A 22811-nucleotide genomic window follows, 5' to 3' on the forward strand; every position below is an offset into this window, starting at 1 on the left:
CCTTTGCTGCTTTTATTCCTTTCAGTATTAATTGTCCTACAGCCTCAGGATACCTAGTAAGAATAGTGTTAGGAGAGTAAGATAAATGTATCCACAATAATGGACCTTCTTGCCAAAATACTCCTGTAGGAATATTTTTTGTTGGTATTACAATGAATAATAAAGGCAAACTTATATCAATTCTGTCCAAATGCATATTTTCCATATATGTTTCAATAATTTTTAATGCCTTTCTTGCTTCAGGAGTTAATATGCGGGGTGAATTTGGATCTGATGGACCTTTTAGGATATCAAATAAAGGTCCCAACTCTCCTGTTGGTATGCCTAGATAAGGCCTTATCCAATTTATATCTCCCAACAACTTTTGAAAGTCATTAAGCGATTTGAGTTGATCTACTCGTATTTGAATTTTAGGTGGACGGACCATGGTTGAGGATAATAGAACTCCTAAATAATTAATTGGAAAATTTAATTGTACTTTATCTATTGCTATCTCTAGATTATAATTTTTTAACAAATTTGTAAGTGTGGCATAACATTCCAACAATGTGTTTTTATCTTTGTGTGCTAACAATACATCATCCATATAGTGAAATATTTGTAGTTCAGGATTTTGATTTCTAAGTGGCTGGATTGCTTTATTAACATAAATTTGACACATAGTTGGGCTGTTAGCCATCCCTTGAGGGAGCACTTTCCATTCATATCTCTGATCAGGACCTTCATGATTCAGTGCAGGGATAGTAAATGCAAAATGTGGACTATCCTCAGGATGAATTGGAATTGAAAAGAAACAATCTTTAATATCTATAGCTAAAACATACCAGGTTTTTGGTAAAGCAGACAATTGAGGAATCCCTGATTGAGCAGGTCCCATAATAACCATCTCATTATTAATGGCTCTTAAATCTTGTAATAATCTCCATTTACCAGATTTCTTTTTAATGACAAAAATGGGAGTATTATAGGGAGATACAGAAGGTTGTATATGTCCCTCCGCTAATTGTTGTTTGACCAGGTCATGGGCTGCTTGTATCTTTTCTTTAGTCAGGGGCCACTGAGAAACCCATACTGGTCTATCTGATTTCCAAGTGATTTTTATTGCCTCAGTGACCCCTTCTGAAAACCCAGTCCATGTCTATTTATTCTTTGATCTATTTGTATTGGTGCTGCTATACCTTGTTCTTGTTTTTCTAATCTTTTTCCTTTCCTAAAACCTTGTCTAGCCATAATAGTGGGTGCATTTTGATTGATATTATTTGTTAATGTCAAACCTAATTGATCTAAGACATCTCGTCCCCATAAATTTACGGGAAGATGATCCAATACATATGGCTGTATAGTTCCTTCACATCCTTCAGGATCCTTCCAATCTAAGACCATCGCACTTCTATGGGGATTAGTTGCCACTCCTAGGCCTCGAAGCGTTTGAGTGGCTTGTTGTAATGGCCAATGTTTTGGCCATTCTTGACGAGATATGATGCTAAGGTCTGCACCTGTATCCAGTAGCCCATTAAATTCATGTCCTTGAATATTTAGTTTTAGCATTGGGCGAGAATCTAAATTCAAAGACAGCATAGCCCAATCTACACCTGTGGAGCCTAAACCCCTGGAACCTCTTTCCATAGTAGTACTGGAAAATTTATCATGTAGGCTGGATATTATTAATAACTGTGCTATTCTATCTCCTGGTGAAATTACTGATATACCCTTTGGAGAACTAGCTATAATTTTTATTTCACCTTCATAATCGGGATCAATTACCCCGGGACTTATCATAAGTCCTTTTAGCGTAGAAGAACTGCGTCCTAACAATAAGCCTACTGTTCCTTGGGGAAGAGGTCCTTTTACTCCTGTGGGAATGATTTGAACTCCCATCTCTGGAGTTAGTACTGCTCTGGCGGAGGCGCAGATGTCCAACCCTGCGCTCCCTCTGGTTCGTCTGATGAGAGATCGGATGGATAATGTGTCCTGGGTACTACCCTGATGGGGTTGCTGGGTTCCTCCATGGTTTTTCTGGGTTCCTCCAGTGCCCCGTACATTTGTGGTCGTGGGCCCCGGAGCATTGGGCCCCCCTGTCCGTTTTTTGGCAATGGAGCCTGATGCCTTTCTCCACGATATCGTGGGTAACCACCTGGTCCTTGTCCATTTTTTGATAATGGAGTACCCTCTATGGTGGTTTGAGAACGGCATTCATTAGCCCAGTGTCTCCCTCTACGGCATCGTGGGCAAATATCTGGTGTTCTATTCCTTTGATACCTAACTTTGTTATACCTTCCTCCTATGGGGCAACTCCTTTTAAAATGTCCTGTTTGTTCACAATTGTAGCATGTTTTTGGCCTGGCATCTAAAGCCTGTTGTACTGCTGCCAAGACTTGTCCTTGTTCATTAATGTCTCTACATAATTTAATATATGTGTTTAAATCTTCATGTTTCCATGGTCTAATGACCTCTCTGCAGCAACGATTTGCTTGGTCATAAGCCAGTTGTTTTATAAATGGCATTGCTTGTTCTGTGTCACCAAAAATTTTGGAGGCTGTTTGAATAAGCCTATCTACAAAGTCAGCGTAAGGTTCATTAGGTCTCTGTATTACCTTAGATAGCTGACCTTGTAAATCTCCATGTCCTTGTAAAGTCTTCCATGCCCTAACTGCATCTGCAGCAATCTGTGCATATACAGCAGGATCATATTGAATTTGTTGCCGCTGACCCTCATAAGGTCCTTTTCCTAGCAACATCTCTAGACTTCTTTGAGGGTAACTGGCTGCTGCATTTCGTCTAGCTGTCTCCCTGCAAAATTCCTCATTGGCAACCTTCCATAACAAATATTGTCCTCCATTTAGCACAGATCTACACATGCTAGCCCAATCTGCTGGAGTCATGTCCAAGTTAGTAATGGATTCGACCATGCTTACAGTGAAGGGTGCATGAGGACCATAGGTTGTTACAGCCTCCTTTAATTGCTTCACTGTTTTGAACTCTAACTCACGGTGAATTCGCTGCCCTCCTGCCTGCTCAAGTACAGGGCATGCTAATCTTTGAGGTCCTGTCTCAGGATCCCATCTATCAACTACGGGGGTTGAGGGCCACTCAGCTATCTCCATAGGTGGAGCTGTTGGCTGAATTACGCCCTCTGGTGATAGATCGGTGTTAGTAGCAGCCTCCTGTTGTTGCTTCCCCCCTGATAGCTGTTTCTCCTCTAAGCTTTCTTCCTTTAAATTTTCTTCCTCTGTCTGACTAGCTTGAGAGACCTTCTCTTTTGCTTGATCTAAATTGTCTTTCTCCATGGTTTGAACCTCTAACAATTTATTTAACACTCTTTCAGTTTGTTTTTTACTAATTTCTAATCTGTTACAAAGATAACGCAACCCAAAAAGATAACACAAAACAAGACCGAAACAGAATGAAACAAAAATGGAACAAAAAATCGTTGTATCAATTTTCCTATTTTCTGGACATGTGCATTTGTGGTCTATTTCTATCTCTTCCTCAGGGGCAAACAACTTCAAACCTTGAGCCAACCATTTTTCCCAGTCTGCCTGAGAAAATTCTAGGGATAGGCAGCTTGAAACAAAACCAAAACAAATCAAAGCAAGAACATATTGTTTTTTAAAATGGTCACCCATTCTCTTGCCTTCCCTTAGGGGTAAGCAATTTCACTTACCCCGAAGCTTCAGACGTTCCCCGTCCGGGCCGCCAAATGCCGCAGTCTGGCTGGGCACAAATCACGAGCCACTAAAGCAGGAACAAATTTTATTTTTTCTACTGCAAGAAAAAACCTCACACACGCTCCTGGGGAATCCTCCCGAAAAGCCACGAGGCTCCTCCAGCAACCCCCAGCCGGAAATAACTATCCGGGAAAACCCTCCTCCTGCACTTCGACAACCAATGGGAACTCCCGGGGAATCCCCGTGAGAACTAAAAATAGCGCGAGAACTCAAAATTAGCGCTAGAACTCAAAAGTAGCGGCAGAGGCGGATATTAACGCCTTGCCTGTCAATCAATACTGTTGGCAAAATGCCAGGGGCCATACAGACTCGGCCACGGCTCTCAGCAGTACATGTGTGTGGTACTAGGAATTCAACCCAAAGCTTCACACATGCTAAGCAAGTACTCTACCACCACACTACATCTCCAGCCCCTACATTTAAGTTTTATAGGTGTTCCACATCTGGGACAATGGGACAAAATTGGTTGATGAATTAATGAATATTGAAAGATCCAAATACTAGTGGAAGTTATTTATTAGAGGAACATCTTCTATCATAGTGACTTCCCTCTAATAATCTCTTCTAGTTTCTAGGGTTCTGAGGGTGAAAATATTGGCAAAGCATGGGTAGAGTTTCCTAATTTAAATTGGCCTCTTCACAATGTGTACTTTTGAGATAGACTAGAAATGCAGACAGCCTTACTTCCCATGATGTGTTTTGAAATATGAAGCCAATCATTCTATCATGATTTCATAAATTAGACTTATCTTTGTCTCCTTTTAGTTATTTTAGTACCCCAGAGGGTCATAAGAGCTGGAAAAAAGAGGCAAATCCACTCCAAATAATTATGGAACCCAGACCAAGATGATCTCAGGTAATATATATCTGAAAGTTTTAAATCATGCTAACAAAATATAACTATATTCTCATATTTTCAAAATTACTGGAGGATCAGTTTCCATTTTAAAATTCTCAACATCTTTGAATTTCTTCCACCAGAATGTGGCCATGTGAACAAAGCAGACTTTTGGCCCTTGTCACAGTCCTCAAGACTAAAACACTCAGGGTCACTGCAGGTGAACTGGGCTGCACGTAATAACCACACAAGAAACAGAGATACCTTTTTCTTTGGGTCCTATGAAGGCTCCTCTGACCTTAGGATTCCGGAGAGAGAGAGAGAGAAAGAGAGAGAGAGAGTGTGCTGACCCTTTTTATTGAGAAGAAGCCATTCAAATGAGGCAAGGGGTCAGGTTTCAGGGGTATGAATTTAGCTTCCTGATGTCTGCTGTCAGCAGGTTGACTGACATCTGGGAAGGCTACACCCAAAGGCAGAGCAAGAGAAGGGGACACACAAAGTGCATTTCCATGGAACATTCTATCCCAAACAGGGCAACGGGATAGTATTACAAAGAAAAGATGGGTATAGCTCAACCCCAGAGGTGAGACGCCTACATCTAAAGACATGCCCTCAACTTCCTGAGCTGGGACAATGCCCAAGTCAGTAAGAAATGTAGTGATAAGTCAGAGCCTCATTTCAGGATGGAAGGCGTGGGTCATACAGAGTGTCCCTCCACAAGCCCTCAGCCTCCAGCCCACCATTTCTTCTCGTTCCAAACCTTATCACAAGAAGTCTCTCAGGTATGAATGTGGACCCTGAAACCCAGATGTCCAGGCCCTGCCACACACTTCACAGTGTCCCTCAACCACGTAGTCTAGGGGTACACACACAAGTGGTGTGGTCCACTGTCAGAACAGACCATGAAACTTCTGGAAGATAGCCATGGTCTGAGCAGCAAACTACTGCATTGGACACCCAGATAATACCAATCATATACAGTCGAAAAAATGCAAACTATTTATTTATTAGTAAAAACAACTTTAACACAGATCGTTGGTTAAACAAATATTTGAAGACTGCAACTGCAAAAGAGAATATATAAATTCTTGCTTTTCTGAATATAATGCTGCCAACCCCAGATATCAACAAAACATTTAAAATAATTTGCCAAGACCCAAATTTTGCTAAGAAAGAGGAACATCAGGAAAGAGGGGTGTTGTAGCCATCTTGATCAGAATGCTTGAAGCTTTGTCCTTGCAATGTGCCTGGCTGATCCACAGCACTACTTAAATCTTTCTGTCAACCCACACAGCACTCTTTGGCTGAGAGTTTCCCACTCTTAGGGATATTACCTTCAGGGTATTCTCCTGATCTTCAGAGTGTTCATTGTAAGCAAAGAACATCTGTTGAAATGTTGAGTGGATTAAAAAGGAAAGAGGAACAACTGCCAGGGGTGCCACTCCCACCCCTACCTGCCCTGTGCTGAAATTCCCCAGTGGCCACCATGCTCCTGGTCTGTGAAGATTCCTTCTATATCAAAACTTAGGTACATTCAAACATACACAGTGCCTTAAACATAGAGTCTCAGCACAAAAATAAAAATGCATGATTTGTTCCCATATAAAAATAGCTTTTACATGTCCAATAGTATTGCAAATTAGCTATAAAATCCTAGTAATTATTAGAGTTTCAGATATTCCGTTCTTAGGTATGCTTTTCAACTAAGTAATCAGGAAAACTTCTCCATAGCAATTGATTAGGGAAGAAAGGGAGAAAATATAAAAATATTGCTAAGAGTTTATCATTGTCTTTTTATACAGCAAATAGAATAGATACATTTCTATAGGATAAAAAGTTGCAAGGAGCCTTATATCAGAAATAGATAACTTTAAACATAAACATTAAGCAAACTTTTTTTTTAAGCATCTCATAGCTTTGGAGCTCCTATACAGATACAGTACAAATCAAGAAGTTAGTCCATATAAATTTGATAAAAATATTTTTCTGAGGAGGGAAAAAATAGCTAAATTATCTAAAATTACTAGCTTTCTTGGTTAATTACACTGTTTTCTAAGCAATCTTGGGAAAGTTGCTTACAGCACTGAGTTTCTTGGTAAAAATGAAGTTCAGTGATATTGTCTATTCCTCAAAGCCCATGTGTGACTCAGGGGTCCTAACTATGAGCACCTCAGGATGGGGATAATGCTTTAAATGATGGATCATTTCTGCTTCTTTTTCTTTAGAGCTCAGAGCTCTTAAACATTATGATCAGCTAAAGCTTATAAAGTTCACCCTACTGTAATTTCACTTAAAGAAAATCTCAGAGTGAAAAAGAGATGTCTCTTCCAGAGAATTCTCTGCAGCAGAACAGGGGCAGCTTTCATCATCCCAGAATTCTCAGGCCTCCTGTCCTTCCCATGTAAACACTGTGAAGAGCATATGTCCATTCACCCAAGTTGTCTGACCATATTTTTAAAATTTGGCACAGTATGGAGCACAGTTCCTGGGTGAACACTAACTTATGGGGAGTTCAGCATGGTTTACAGGCTTTGTTAGAGCAAGGACAAAGGGAATTCACACTGCTTCAAAAGAGATTGTGATGAAATGTCAGGAGGATCCTCCTCACACTTGGAATCTTTCAACCCTGGAGAAGCAGGACACAAAAGGAGATGTAATGTCTTCTTTCGTCCAAGTAGGGACAAATAGTAAAATGAATAAGTAAAGACTTTTTGTGGACAGAATGATAGAAGACTTGATCTTTTAAGGTTCCTCTAATTCTACCATTCAATTAACCTCCATCATTGGTCAGCCATTAAATAATTCTGAGTTCCCTGCTTAATATTTTGTACCCAAGAAAGCCACTGTGTCTCCCAACTCTCATCAAGAGGCATGCATTATAATGATATCTTGTCTTTTGTACCAAAGTCACCAGAATTGTATATACATGAATGTGTAGAATAAGGTAAGAGAATCCCAAGAAAAACTGTTTTCCAAGTCACCTCTTCCCGTTTATCCTTCAAAAGGGCAACAGGTTGCCACGTGCTTTTTTCTCAGCTTCTTCATAGCTTTCTTCATATCAGCATTTCTGAGAGTGTAGATGAGTGGGTTCAACATGGGTGTGATCACTGTGTAAAACACAGAGAATATCTTATCCACAGAGAAGCTGCAGAAAGGTCTCAAGTAGATGAATACACATGGCACAAAGATCAGGCTGACCACTGTTAGGTGGGAGGCACAGGTAGACAGTGCCTTGCTCCTTCCCTGGTGGAAGCGAGTCCTTAGGGTGATCAGGATGACAGCGTAAGAGAAGAGCAAGACCAAGAAGCAGACGAGAGACAGCAGACCACTGTTGGAGACCATCAGCACCTCTACCACATAGGTGTCCATGCAGGCCAATTTGATGACCTGGGGAACATCACAGTAGAAGTTGTCCAGTTCATTAGGGCCACAGAAAGGCAGCTGGATGACCAGGATGACCTGTGTGATTGAGTGGATGAAACCCCCACACCAGCAAGCAAAGACCAACTGAAGACATAGCTGGCGGTTCATGACTGTCAGGTAGTGCAAAGGATTGCAAATGGCAACATACCTATCATAGGCCATGACTGTCAGCAGAAACATCTCACTGGCTCCCAGAAAGTGCAGGAAGTAGATCTGGGCCAGGCATCCTAAAAAACCAACAGTCTTACTCTGCTGTAAGAAATCCCCTAACATCTTGGGCACAGTAACGCAGCTCAGACACAGGTCAATGAAGGAGAGATGGCCCAAGAAGTAGTACATAGGAGACTGGAGCAGGTGAGCATCAGCTCGCACTGTTACCACTATCAAGAGGTTTCCCAGGACAATTGCAACATAGAACAACAAAAATATTAAGAAGAGAAATAGTTGTAGCTCCCAGGAGGATGACAGGCCCAGAAGTACAAATTCTGTCACCTTAGTGTCATTTTCCTTTTTCATCAAGCCAAGAACAGACCTAAAGAAAGAAGAATTGCATTGGAACAAGAGAAATTAAATCAGGAAAATATGATGAAGAAAATTTCTTATTCATCTTTATATCTATACCACAGTGCTTACTGCATAACAGAAGTTCAATAACTTAACAAACCAAATGGAGAAACTTTGTAAACAATGAATTTATATGTCGTGCAAAGGTCAACACATCATAAATATCTGTTATGAAGTGTGAATCACTTAGGAAGAACTAAAAAAGGAATTTGTTTTCTTTATATTTATTATTATTATAATTATTATTTTTCCAGGTCACAGAGAATGGGAAGTTTGTAGAGACTGGGTAAGAAGAAATAAAATATTTATCTTTAAAGTTTAGAGAAGTATACAGCTCAGTGGAAGGTAATGACTAGAAGACACTAATCAACAAGAGAAAAATACCAAGGACAATAACTCATACCAATGAGACAGGCACAAAAGGCCACTATGGCCTATTTTGTATGAAAATATAATAAAAAAAATCAAGGCCACGTTGTTCTAGTCTCTTCAACAATCATAGATACACATAAAGGATACACTAAGACATAATTCTATCCATTTTGTCATATTCTACATTCGCATTCAGACCCAATATTGGGTGAGAATATCTTGGAATATAAATAAAAAATCAGGGAACACTGACATATTTTTTTCCATTGAAGTAGTTAAAAATTAGTAGCTGCTTCCATTCTAAATTAGACAATATTCTCTCTAGAACCAGTTCTAGACAAAATGTAGAATGAGACAAGACTTGTACTTTTCTATATCTAGTTACCTATTCCTTGCTGTAGTTAGTTCTCGCAAGCCATTCAGAGAAAGATATTTGATAAAATTATTTATACTCAGTGCCAGAGATTTGCATAAACAATAAAAATGTACTTGAATTCCTGAAAGAATAATCTTTAATGACAAGAAGTCTTCTCAATAATGTCTTTCACCAAGACATTAGTAATATAATTAGGAAAAAATTGTGATTACTTCTTAATGTGAAAACATAGTACATGACAGATATATCATACCCTTGTTACCGCCACAGAACAGATTTAAAAAAAATAAGTTTGTATCTAATTAGACAAGATCAAAATTAAACAAATCAGAAGGGTAGATTAAACAAGAGAAACTATTCAAAACATAACCCAAATTACTATAAATGATCCTTAAACCCTAGTTTACAACCTACTTCTTTAGTCATATTTAGTATCAGAGACTTTTAGTACTATAAATGTTTGAACAGTTCCTACATATTTAATATAAGAAAAGATTTTGATTAATAGTGATTTCAAAATTTTAAATTTACATAAAAATAGGCAAGATGTGCATTTGCTGTGGATAACAACAATGTAATACACATTTCAAAAAGGTAAAAGAAAAGCTTTTGAAGATTTGCATCATAAAAAATGATAAATGTTTGAGGAGGCAGATATGATTTAAACATTTCACAATCCATACATATATTAATGCATTGTGTGTTATCCCACTAACATACACAATTTTTGTGTTTATGTATCAGCTAAGAAACAAATTCAATTTAAAGACATTTTCCTTGTCAAATTTCTGCAGGGCCAGAGGAGCCACATTAAAAAATGCCAGTTCCATTATCACTCTCTTAGTAGAAGGACAAAGCCCTATCAAGGATTTTGTTACAAAGCCTAAGAATAGCAAAAGAATTTGTTTTTAGTTTACAAGATAGGCCAAAGAAATTTAGAATGCTTAATGAGAAATGCAAGCCTTCGGGGAAGGGCTGCACTGCCAAAAGGGAAAAGAACAAAAATCAAGCTTTTGAAATGACACAGGATTACTCATGATCAGCTGAGCAGCTAGTCTCTACTTTTCCTGAACATAGACTCAGAAAGGTCTATGAGGAAAATACTAAGAAAGATAGTAAAGTTCTCATCATAGAATTTGTGTGTGTGTGTGTGTGTATAATGTATTTTTTGCTATTTTACATATATGTTACACTCAAAGTGTTCTTATAGGGAAAAAAAAAACTTGACCATACAAACAATGTGAAATAATTTTCTAGTTGGAGTTTAAATGCCATCTGAACTCCTTTTGGAGAGGTCAGTTGTGTTTCTAATTTCCCTTGAAACACCAAGAAATGGTATCCTTGAAGATGACACCATGGCAGCATTTCTTCTCAAGAAAAGCATACTCTCTTCTGTAAACATTTTGGGCCTTGTTTGAAATATTGAATTTTAAATTGCATTTGGAATACATAAAGAAGATTTAGCAAAAGCAAATTTAATGATTACAGAAATGGAAAAGAGGAAGTGTAGTAGAATTAGGTAGTCTGTTCTTTTTTTTTTCTTTTTTTGCAGAGCAGCAATGGTTATATTCAAAGCATAAAGTGGACCACTGTTAAATTTCCCCAATATCAATTTCTACATTTCATTTCTATGAAAAAAAAAATGGGCAATGATGTCTCCAAACTGCTTCCTGCTGAAAAGGGGTGAAGTTGGGGGAAGTAACCCAAAGTCCTTATTCTCTATCAGGACAAGTGTGTCCAGTTTAAGGGCATTTAGCATCAGAGTGGTCCAAAGGTCCACAGTGAATTAGATCATCTCAAGACAATATTTTCACTTTCCAAGATACCACTAACCCCAAAATTCCCTGATGCTATAGAAATTTCATTTTTCTGTCAATGCTTGTAAGTGTAAGAATCTAGAACAACAAAGCTCAAATGATCATTTAAATAGAAAATGATGAATGCTAGAGTTACAGAGAAAAAGATCATGGACTATAATAAGCATAAAAATGAAAATGACATCCAAGATAGAAGAAGGAACAAGGAGGTGAGTGGATTATGAATAAACATGTATGAGAAACTTACATCATTGCTTGTGAGGAGCTATGTGGCTTCGAGGAAGGAATACTTTATATTGCCTTTCATCCCACCAACCCCCTTCTCACAGTCTCAAGCTCTGAAAATGAGCAATCATAACATGACCATCACAGTTGCCCTGTCTAACTGCTTCCTTATAAGCCAAGCTCTCACTGGGGGCTGATTGTATAGATTGCAACAATCTTCTGTCCCTAGAGCTCTGGCTGTAGCTGAGGTTTTCAAGGTCCTTACACCACTGCTCAGCCTAATGATCCCTGATATTCCCCAGACTGCTGCTGCTGTTTGAGTTGTCTGCATTTCAGTTCTTGCCTGAAAATTGACCCTGTGCTCTCGGATATAGTCAGACCTGATGCATAATAGTCCATGCCTTTTACTTACTTTCTATTGATTAATTTGGGACTTTGTATGCCACTCATTTTTCAGGTCTCAACCTGTACCTGAGCAAAAGGATTCCCACTGGTTTCTGTCTCAACCATGTGCCTTGGAATGGTAGAAGATGAAGGATTAATACCAAGCCAGTCCTGGAACCTGAAGAAGAAACACTTCCTTCATGTTCCTTAATAAAACACCCGAGTGACCTGACACCTCAAGCAACTTATCTACTGGCACCTACTGGTAGATTTCATCTAGAAAACAAAACTGCTGTCACTATAATATAATTGAATATTTTTTATAAATTGTTGCTGTCAAAGTACAATATTTTAAATGTCATGCACATAATTCACTAATAGATGATGAGCATGTCAAAAATTGTATTTATCTCATTAATGAGAGACAGCAGGATAACACAGTCATAGCAAAAGAGACTATAAATATGTGATTTTTCAATAATCTGAGCACAAAAATAACACAAAATAAATTTTTTAAATTCTATGTAATCCAATTAATGCCTTAAAGGTAAATACAACCCTAACATTTGGGTTTATCTTTTCTACTATGAATAAAAGGATATGGAATAAATTATAACATTTTATGTCATCTAACCAAATATAATTAGACAATGTCTGAAGATCTCAGAAATAGTAATGAACAGCAAATAGTATGATAAACAAAATTACATACTTCTAGAATCAGATGACTTGTAGACAGTCTTGTTAAGCAATATTTGAATATGATATCAACAGGTCACATAATCACTGCTTTGCCTTATTTAGAAATTTTCTTAAATGGTGAAGAAATTATCATAGCCTCCAAAAATATTCTAAACGACAATTTTTTTACTTCATTGCATTTAAATTTTATTCATCTTAATTGGTTTATATATATGTAGCAATATTTTTTTCATTAACACAAGGAAATCTCTTTGTTATACAGACATGTTCAACCACTAATGCCAAATGTTGAGAGCCACAGGCAAAGGGGCCCCAGCAAACTTCCAGCTGCCGGCTGATGATTGGCTCACAGCGGCCCAGCAACATCTAGCTGATTGGCTCCTCTACGGTGATGCTCATTGGGCTGTTTCCCTGCCCTTCCAGACCACGGAGCTGCTCATTGGGGGACTTTTTTGGCTCCTCCCACATGACTCAGCTAATCGGCCTCAAGAGCAGGAGGATTGTGGGAGGTGGTGAGAGGCTTGGGTTGGTGAGAGGCTTGTGGGAAGATGGTGGTGGCAGTTGGGCTCTGAGGGTTTTTCCTGAGGAGCTGTTTTGTTTGGCATGTATAGTTCTAAAAAGTTTCTTTTGACAAGTGGCTCCTGAATTGTGCCCAGTCAGACTGCAGCAGCCAAAGAAATAATTTCTGAAAATCACATGAGTAGTCCAGCATTTCATTTTCATATCTTTATAATCCCAGAGAATATTTTTATTGATTTTATTACTTATCAATTCAGAGAAAAATAAAATCAATAAATATACATTAGATTTTTCTACAGCTTATCTACCGGCACAAATGTGAATAAACTTCCTTTTTCTTCATATCTCTTTATTTTCTAAGGTGTTTGGCTTACCAGGAAATAGCTTTCCTTATTACATGTAAAGTGGGGCCCTCCATAGGCCATGAAATAGTACCAAACCAGTTTTTTGGGAAGGCTTTGAAGGCATTGTTTCTACATATGCAGTATAATCATTGTCTTGAAGTGGTGAGCTGGTCATTATCATTTGAAGAAAGTAAAGAGAAGTTTAACATTGCAATAATATGACATGATAATAAAGAATTCACATTTTTTAAATTTGATCTTAAACATAAGTTAGGGCTAATAATGTAGCTCAGTGGCAGAGCACTTGCCAAGCATGTGTGAGATTCTGGATTCAATCCCTAGCACTGGGAAGAAAAAAAGAAGTTCACTAATACAGAATCAATGTGGTATGATTTATACCATGTCATTGCTTTTCTTCTACAGTGGACTTGTAGTTATAAGAACCAAGAAGTCCATACTTTGAATTTCATTCTAAGATAAGGATGGGAGGCAGAATATGCCAGCAAAAGAGTATCAGACAATTCTCTTCTGCAGGAGTTCTCACATCAGTCTAGTTGATAGAACTTTCCCATTCCCAGAAAGGTAAAAGCTCAATGGGAGAAAGAAGAGATGAACACAGCTGGGTGCAGGATCCTCCATGACTTAGAAAAGTCAGGTCCCATCTTCTGGAACAACTCCATCAGCGTAGCTTCCAAGGCCCTTAGAATTGTGGATTTCAGAAAGGTTCAAATCTAAGTGTCTCATTAGGTATTAATAGATTACTGTTTTCTAACTCTAGATAAAAAATTTACCAATCAAGTTGTTTCTATCATAAGCAATATTTCCAATAGCCTGATTGACATTTTCACCTTTCTCATATTTTCAATGAAAAAAAACAGAGAATTAATCTGAGATCAAATTTAGTCTTGGAAAATATTATTTGTAGATAATTTAAAATAAGACAAATGAAATTTTTTTTCTTCAAACTTTTATAACTCACTGAATTATTTCAAATTTTGTCTTTTTAAATTTTCTTTTATAGTCTGATACAAATATTATTTAAAACAAATTTTAGATTTTAATAAATAAAAACATCCATTATCTTGCACGCACATTTATATTTCCCTACAATGATACATTTAGTATTGTGTCATCTGTCCATATTAATTAAAACTTTTAAACAAAGTAATAAGTTCTGTTTCCTCATGAACATAGAAAAACCACAGGTTAATGATTGACAATTATCTGTCACACAGAAGCATCTTAGCAGAGTAATAATAAGCATAGATTTTTATGAACACCTAGGGTCACACTTTTTTCCCCACATTTCTTAATAAAAGGCAAAAATAAGCATGTACCAACATGTTCTATGAGTAGCTAAAAATACTATCAAAATGTTAACTGATAGTCTTCTGTGATGTACAAAATTAGGCAAATTAATAACATGCCTGATTATTAATGTTTCTGCATTTTCCCTTAGTAATAATTATCAAAGTATCCACACATTTTTTTAAAAATTGATTAACTCAATTTAATACTAGTTCAAGGTCTTAATGTGAACAAAAAATGTTGGAAATAATGTATTAGATGAGTATATCATAGAGCAACAAAATTACTATTGATATCAATCATTTATAAGAATCACTCACCAAAATATTAAATTTAACACATAACTTTTTCATTTTTAATAATACTAGATCTGAAGAAACAACATTAGTTTATCTGATCAGTGAAACCAGTATAGGAAGATTATATAGTTCTGAGTAACTTGTTTTTCTATTAGAAAACAAAGTGTCTCCAATTCACAATATCTAAATTGTGGACCAGCCTAGATGCCCTTTAATAGATGAATACATAAAAAAATGTGGCATATATATGCAATGAAATATTACTCAGCAATAAAAGAGAATAAAATCATGGCATTTGCAGGTAAATGGATAGAGTTTAAAAAGATAATGGTAAGTGAAGTTAGCCAATCCCAAAAAAACAAATGCCAAATGTTTTCTTTGATATTCATAGTGGGATAGGGAACGGGAGCATGGGAGTAATAGAAGAACTCTAGATAGGGCAGAGGGGTTGGAAGGGAAGGGAGGGGACATGGGGTTATTAATGATGGTGAAATGTGATGATCATTATTATCCAAACTACGGTTATGAAGACACAAATTGGTGTGACTATACTGTGTATACAACCAGAGATATGAAAAATTGTGCTCTATATGTGTAATAAGAATTGTAATGCATTCTGCTGTCATATATAAAAAAAGAAAGAAAAAAAGTATCTCAAAAAATAATAAAATGTATTTGTTATATTACAAAATGTATCTGTTATATTATAAAATGATGAAAACATAATAGTTGGTTCTAAACCAAAATGATCAAACCAGTTTGATTGGACCAAAGATTTATTCCAAATTCTTACAAAGAAATTCTTCTTAGAAGTTTCTATAAGAAGTTTGGTTGATGTTCTTGTTTTTATTAATAGCCTAGCACATTTAAATAATTAAAAATTCAGTGTATTTTTCTTATTTTAAAATCATACAACAGCATATTTTCCCTTTATAATCAGTGAGATGCTGATTCACAGTAGCAGGAGTGGGGGGGGGGTGGATGGAGGTTCACCAGATTGGAGAGGGGAATGAGGGAAAAGAAAGGAGGATAGGAATGGGAAAACAGTAGAATGAATCGAACATTGCTTTCCTATGTTCATATAGGAATACACAACCAGTATAACTTCACATCATATATAACCACAAAAATGGGAAGCTATACTCCATGTATATATAATATGTCAAAATACATTCTACTGTCATGTTTAACTAAAAAGAACAAATAAAAAAAATTTAAAAAAATAAAGAGCCTCTACAACCAGACAGGTCAAGGCACACATTTTGTTTTGTTTCTTCAGTCAAGGGCTGCTGTTAGAGCCAGGGGTATTTTGTAGGTGAGCTGATCTGACAGTTTCACTAGTTGGTCTTGTATTGTTCTTTGACATGGCATTCTCATTTTTTGGTCTTATTTCTAAATTTTTGATGATATTTCTTTGTATTATAATGTCTAGTTATATTAATGTTTGTAAATTTATTGTCATCAGCAGGAAATATTTATTAAGCCACTGGTATGTGAGGAATGCAAAACTTCAAGAAACATATTTACTTATTGAAACTAAGAAGGCAAAATACAAATCCAAATACTATTTTAAAAAAAGAAGACGGCGGTAGCTCAAAAGACTCAGGCAGGAAGACCACAAGTCCAAAGCCAGCCTCAGCAAAAGCAAGGCACTAAGAACTCATTGTCTCTAAATAAAATGCAAAATAGGTCTGAGGATGTGGCTCAGTGGTTGAGTGCCACTGAGTTCAATCCCTGATAACCACCGCCCCCTCATCAAAAAAAAAAAAAAAAAAAAGAAAGAAAAAGCAACTTTGTAACATGCCCCCCCCCAAGAAAAGAGGAATTCAATAGTATTTCCCTAATAGTATTTTATACCACACCAGTCCTAAGATTTTTTTTCTGGGAAATAAACCAATGTGTCTGGTTTCACATAAGTTTAGTCATCACTTCACTGTACAATTTCATTTAGAGGGTTAAACCCACATTCTGACAATCGAAATGCTCTAAGCCACTCTATTAAAAAAAATCAACTTATTTAACTTTATTCAAACTAGTATTTATCACCAAACTTTTTTGTTAATGCCTATTAATATCTCCTGAAAACAGTGCTCAAAAGAGCATTTTTTTATTCAAAGATATTTACTGAACTACAAATACATGACAGGTTCTGTGCTAAATAATGACTGATATTGTTCTAATTTTGAGTAGAAAATGTACTATTCCCATGCTGCATGTGTTGACCAAATAGGTAAGAAACAAGTTAGAGAAAATATTTTTGGAATAGGGTTACTTGGGCCCTTTCTATCAATCAAAAATTACATCTCTTGCACCTATGTGTGTGTGCATGCACACTCACACACACACATGCACACATCCACACACAAAAAAAATATGATATATATTATTATGCTATGAGACTGCCGAGCTATTAAGATTAGGCCATTGACTCTAATAAAACTAGAAATATACCATAATGGTGTTTTCCCTTATGCACTATAAACAAAATATTCTTTAAGTCAGCTCTATTTTCTTCCTCACAAGAGGAAAATATATTATTTCTTTTTTTATCTTCTCCATATCTCTGGGGATTTATTTCTACATCAGTCTATATGGCTGTCACCTTTCCCTAGAGAAATCTTAGTTTTACAGAATAAAAGACAAATCATAATTGGCTTTGGTTTCAGAAGATATATCCATATATTTATTTCATATACCTCCCTTTTTCCCATGGTTCTTTTCCCTAAGGCATTTAATCACAGAAGTTAGAGGCAGATGCAGGACTGAGAGATGGGCCTACCCTTAGGCTTTCTGAGATAAGCAATCATTTTTTAAACACAAGGGATCAAATCCCTGGAAATACTGGTCAAGGACAGAGTCCTCTGCAGTCTGTTTGAACTATTAATATAGGCAATACTTGAATCCTTCCTTATAAATAAAAAATTGAAGACTACTCCCAAGGTCTCATCTATATTATCTTCCCAACATCTCCCTTGGTGAGACTCTTGGCAGTTATTTGCAAAATTAATTGTACAAAAGGAGGTTTGGTTTTGGTGAAATTTGTGGAATACACTTTTGAGACTGAGGCTGAGAAGAAAAGACACATTTGACATTGGTGTGTGGCTCCTCCCAAGCTAAGGTTCCCAGATATGCAGAAATCACCTTGCCCTTTTTTTCTAGAGAGAGAATCCTAATTTGTTGTGGTGGTGGTTATTTTGGTGGTGTTCTTAATGAAAGATCTGAAGGACAATATCCAAACAGCTTTAATTTTTGGAAAAACTGGTGTTTGTCATTATCCAAGGTAAGAAGAGATGAATATATTTTCTAAAATGTTAATTTCTATTTTTATAACTATATTACAGTATGATATCTTTTGAGATAAGAGTTCAGTTATGACCAATAATCCACACTAAATAATTTCAGACAGGATTAAAAGGTTGTTCCCCTGGTTACGTTTTAGAGGTTATATCTACATGTAGTTACAGGGTTCCAAATAGACTCAAAACTAAAACAAAAGATTCATTAAACGATTACCACACACTGAGAAATCCTGGTGGGTTATGAAACAAGGAAATCAAACTTAAACTAATCAAAAAGTGTACCACAAATGCATTTTAAAGAGCATTAGCTCTTTGTGTTTTGTTTTTACTTACATTGCATATAAAATAGTCTAACTAGTGAATAGCATGGCTGGGTAAATCACACTAATGGTTTTATATGATAGAAATAGATTTAATGATATCACAGCAAGTAAAGGAAGCACATCAGTCAAAAAACTTGGCCAAACCAAAGTATTGACCAACAGGGAGAAATTCAAAATTCTTCTGAAGGAAGGATCAGTCATAGATAAATGTACTTAATACCAATATCAGAACAGTCTTTGGAAAAAGACGTATTTCTTCTCTTAAGTGAGGAAACCAAATTAATTATTTTAGAGCTTTCTCTCTCCTAAATGGTTACACCGTTCTTTCATTAGATTGGTCATCAAAGACAAGACCATTAAATATTTTGTAAGATCATCAATTCAGTCTAGACCAGAATACCAATTCCTAAATCCTTCTTACATACTAAGTCCATCAGTCTTATTGGTTAATTCCTCCAGTAACAGTTTCCCTTTTCCAAGGGCTTCATAGAGTCCTTTACTCAAAAAAAAAAAAAAATAGCTTTAGAAAAAAATGAACTAAGTGGTAACTGAGCAAAGAACAAAGAAAAGAAACCCAGAGGAAAATTTCTGGGTCCAAAAGTGCTGGAACAAGGGGGTAACTCAGTCTTAAGGAAAATAAAATCATTAAGTGGCATCTACCCACCCTAGGACCTTTGCCATGTATTTCCACAAAGCTCAGCATCCAAACTGTGGCCTCAGTTGGCAAGTAAGTGTGGCACTCCAAACCTCAAGCAGTCCTCTCTGCACCAATAACAGAAATGAAAAATATGACTTTTCCCTTCATGAAACTCACAGTGGTAAAGAAAGAAAGTGATCAATTATCATAAGGCTTAGTATAATAATGTTTTGTTTTTGTTTTTTTGTTTGGGGGTGCCAGGAATTGAACTCAAGGGCACTCGACCACTGAGCCACATCCCTCACCCTATGTTGTATTTTTTATTAGAGTCAGGATCTCACTGAGTTGCCTGGAGACTCACTAAATTGCTGAGGCTGCCTTTGCACTCGATGCTCCTTCCTCCACCTCCTGAGCCGCTGGGATTACAGGCATGCTCCACCACGCCAGGCCATTAGTATAATAATTTCTACACAGAGACATCGGCTATTATGGCAGAACAAAGAATTAGGACATGATTGTGAAGTACAGCAATATTTTCTGAAGGAGTCATTTGATGAACAATGTAAACTGAAAGTACCAGTAGTCCAAATCAAAAAAGAAAGACTAAAAGTCAAAACAAGGAGGGAAAAAAAGGAAAGGGCATAGGAGGAATGAACAAACAGAGAGAAAGAAGAAAGAAGCAACATCTATGTTAAGTACAGAGAACAGCAAGTCATTTAGTGGAAGTACAAACCACCTTAGTGGGCCATATGATTTGAGGGGACAGAGGGAAGGAGATGAGGTTAGGGAAGTAAAGATCAGATCAGAAAGGGTTTTGTTTGTTGTGTTTGGTCATTTGGATTTGGCCTCATGGTCACAATGTCTCATTGCAGCACAGTTTACAGACTCAATGAACGTCTCTGGATCAGGATTCTCTTCTGGATCAGTGAGTGAATTCATCCTTCTGGGGTTCCCTTGCAGCAGGAAGATTCAGCTTATGCTGTTTATGGTCTTCTTCATCGTCTATCTCCTGACTCTCATGGGAAATGGAGCCATCATCTGTGCTGTGTGTTGGGACCAGCATCTCCACACCCCTATGTATGTCCTGCTGGGGAATTTTGCATTCCTCGAGATCTGGTATGTCAACTCCACTGTCCCAAACACCCTGGTCAACTTCCTCTCAGAGACCAAGAGCATCTCTTTCACTGGTTGCTTCCTACAGTTATATTTTTTCTTTTCCATGGGTTCTACTGAGTGCTTCTTTCTCTCAGCAATGGCCTTCGACAGATACTTCGCCATCTGTCATCCTCTCCATTATGCCAGAGTTATGACTGGACAACGTTGTTTCAACCTCGTGGTTTCCTGCTGGGTGTGTGGCTTCCTCTGGTATCTGGTACCTGTTATTCTTATCTCCCAACTGCCTTTCTGTGGTCCTAATGTCATTGACCACTTTGTTTGTGACTCTGGCCCATTGCTGACCCTTTCATGTGCCCCTGCCCCTATGTCCAAACTCACTAGCTATACCCTAAGTTCCCTGGTCATCCTCCTTAGCTTTCTTTTTATCCTCATCTCCTATGCCCTGGTTCTACTAGCTGTTCTTCAGTTGCCCTCAGCATCCAGTCGGCAGAAGGCATTTTCTACCTGTGGGTCCCACTTGGCTGTGGTGCTGCTATTCTATGGTACCATTATGGTAATGCATGTGAGCCCAGGGTCTAGCCACTCTACCTTGATGCCCAAAATCATGACCTTGTTCTATGCAATGGTAACCCCACTCTTTAACCCCCTGATCTATAGTCTCAGGAATAAGGAGATGAAAAGCGCTCTGTGGAAAGTTCTGGAAAAGTTTAAAATTTCTTTAAACATCTTTGGCAGCAGGTCCAGAAGTGTGGAATAATCTAGTTTAGTGTGATGTGGGTAAGCTGGCAAAATATTCACATTTAGAATCATCCAGTCAAAAAAAAATTCACTGATTGCCTCCTCTGTGTTAGACACTGAACTCAACATGGGCTATGCAGATAATTATTTAAATAATTCAGACACAATCCCTTCCCTCAAATAACAGTCTTGTGAGATGAGACAGGCAAGCAAAAAACTAATTACCATCCCAGTGGTTAGGGAGGCTGAGGCAGGAGGATTGCCAGTTCTAAGCCAGCCTTAGCAATGGTGAGGTGCTTGGCAACTCAGTGAGACCCTGTCTCTAAAAAAAAAAAAAAAAAAAATACAAAATAGAGCTGGAGATATGGCCAAGTGGTAGAGTGCCCCTGAGTTCAATCCCTGGTCCAAAAAAAAAAAAAGTCACTAATTACCATAAAATGATAAAATGCAATTAAAGTTCTCTAATTGTTATATATACAGGTTGTAACAGGAACACAAAAAGGGAACACCTAACTCTCCCTGGGATGGGCTGTGAGGAATGACTGTTAGGGAGGACTTCAGTCAACATAATGCTTGACTGTATTTTTTGATGGTGAAGGGAGAAGAAAGCATTATATGTCTACTCAACTTCTAGTTTGAATTCTTTTTCAATCTTATTGTGAAAGGATAGAAGATTTTATATGTGAAGTTCTTGATAGGAACTTGATTCTTTCCTTAATCAACTGTTGAGTTTGACATTATCTAATTAAATCTATAAAATAAGTATGGCAATTCCTTCAACACAGAACAATTAGTGTCCGATTTTAATGAGAAATTGTTTATTAAATTCTCCGATACTATCTTTAACATGTAGAAAGCACTCAATAAATGTTATTAGAATATTAATTGTGGTTCATTTTGTGTTTTCTTCTTCTTTATCAGAATCAAAAGCAATCTCATACCCACCAGCTCTGTGAAAGTCACGTCCTATTTCTCTTGGCAAATCTCCTCCATGTGAACTTCCATGGAACATAGAATATGATTCCTACATTTTTGCCCAAAATATACTGTTTGGTTTGGTTTGGGGTTTTGATTTTGTGTGTGTGCAAATGTGTGTCCATGGTGTTGACAGGCACCTGGCCGATTCCATAACTTGGCTATTGTGAACTGCACTGCTATCAACATTAATGTTCCCATATCACTATAGTATGCTGATTTTAGTTCTCTTGGATAAATAGCAAGGAGTGGGATAACTGGGTCATATGGTGGTTCTACTCCTTAAGTTTTGAGGAATCTCCATACTGCTTTTTGGAGTGGTTGAACTAATTTGCAGTCTCACCAACGATGTATAAGTTTTCCTTTTTCTCCACATCCTTGGGAGCATTTATTATTATTTGTATTCTAATTGGAGTGAGATAAAATATCATTATAGTTTTGATTTGCATTTCCCTGATCATTAGGAATATTGAACATTTTTCCACATATTTGATGGTTATTTGTATTTCTTCTTTTTAGAAGCATCTATTCAGTTCTTCTGCCCATTTATTCATTGTATTATTTGTTTCTTTTGTATTACATTTTTTAGTTCTATACTCTGGATATTAATCCTGTATCCTAGGAGCAGCTGGTAAAGATTTTCTCCCATTCTGTAGGGTCTCCCTTCAGACTCGTGTTTCCTTTGCTGTGAAGAAACTTTTAAATTTGATACCATCCCATTTGCTGATTCTTGGTTTTATTTCTTGAGTTTTAGGCATCTTACAAAGCACCAGTATGTTGGAGTGCTGAACCTGTGTTTTCTTCTAGCAATTGCAGTGTTTCTG

At 37.2% G+C, this 22811-nt stretch overlaps 2 protein-coding genes across 2 annotated transcripts; one reads left to right on the plus strand and one right to left on the minus strand.

Annotated features, from left to right (window-relative positions):
- Positions 1–7557: 7557 nt before the first annotated feature.
- Or4q3 (olfactory receptor family 4 subfamily Q member 3) lies at positions 7558–8511 on the minus strand. The gene has a single exon (XM_026412033.2). The coding sequence runs from the start codon at positions 8503–8505 to the stop codon at positions 7558–7560; it is 948 nt and encodes a 315-aa protein (XP_026267818.2). The 5' UTR covers positions 8506–8511.
- An 11536-nt stretch (positions 8512–20047) lies between these two features.
- On the plus strand, positions 20048–21031 carry LOC113199164 (olfactory receptor 11H12-like). Its single transcript, XM_026412042.2, has one exon. It carries the CDS (start codon positions 20048–20050, stop codon positions 21029–21031), a length of 984 nt encoding a protein of 327 aa, XP_026267827.2.
- Positions 21032–22811: the final 1780 nt, after the last annotated feature.

Source organism: Urocitellus parryii, chromosome 6, assembly GCF_045843805.1.
Source record: "Urocitellus parryii isolate mUroPar1 chromosome 6, mUroPar1.hap1, whole genome shotgun sequence".
NCBI lineage: Eukaryota > Metazoa > Chordata > Mammalia > Rodentia > Sciuridae > Urocitellus > Urocitellus parryii.

Coding starts and splice junctions, on each gene's coding strand:
- Or4q3 (XM_026412033.2), bottom strand. CDS start 8,505: ATGAAAAAGGAAAATGACACTAAGGTGACAGAATTTGTACTTCTGGGC.
- LOC113199164 (XM_026412042.2), top strand. CDS start 20,048: ATGAACGTCTCTGGATCAGGATTCTCTTCTGGATCAGTGAGTGAATTC.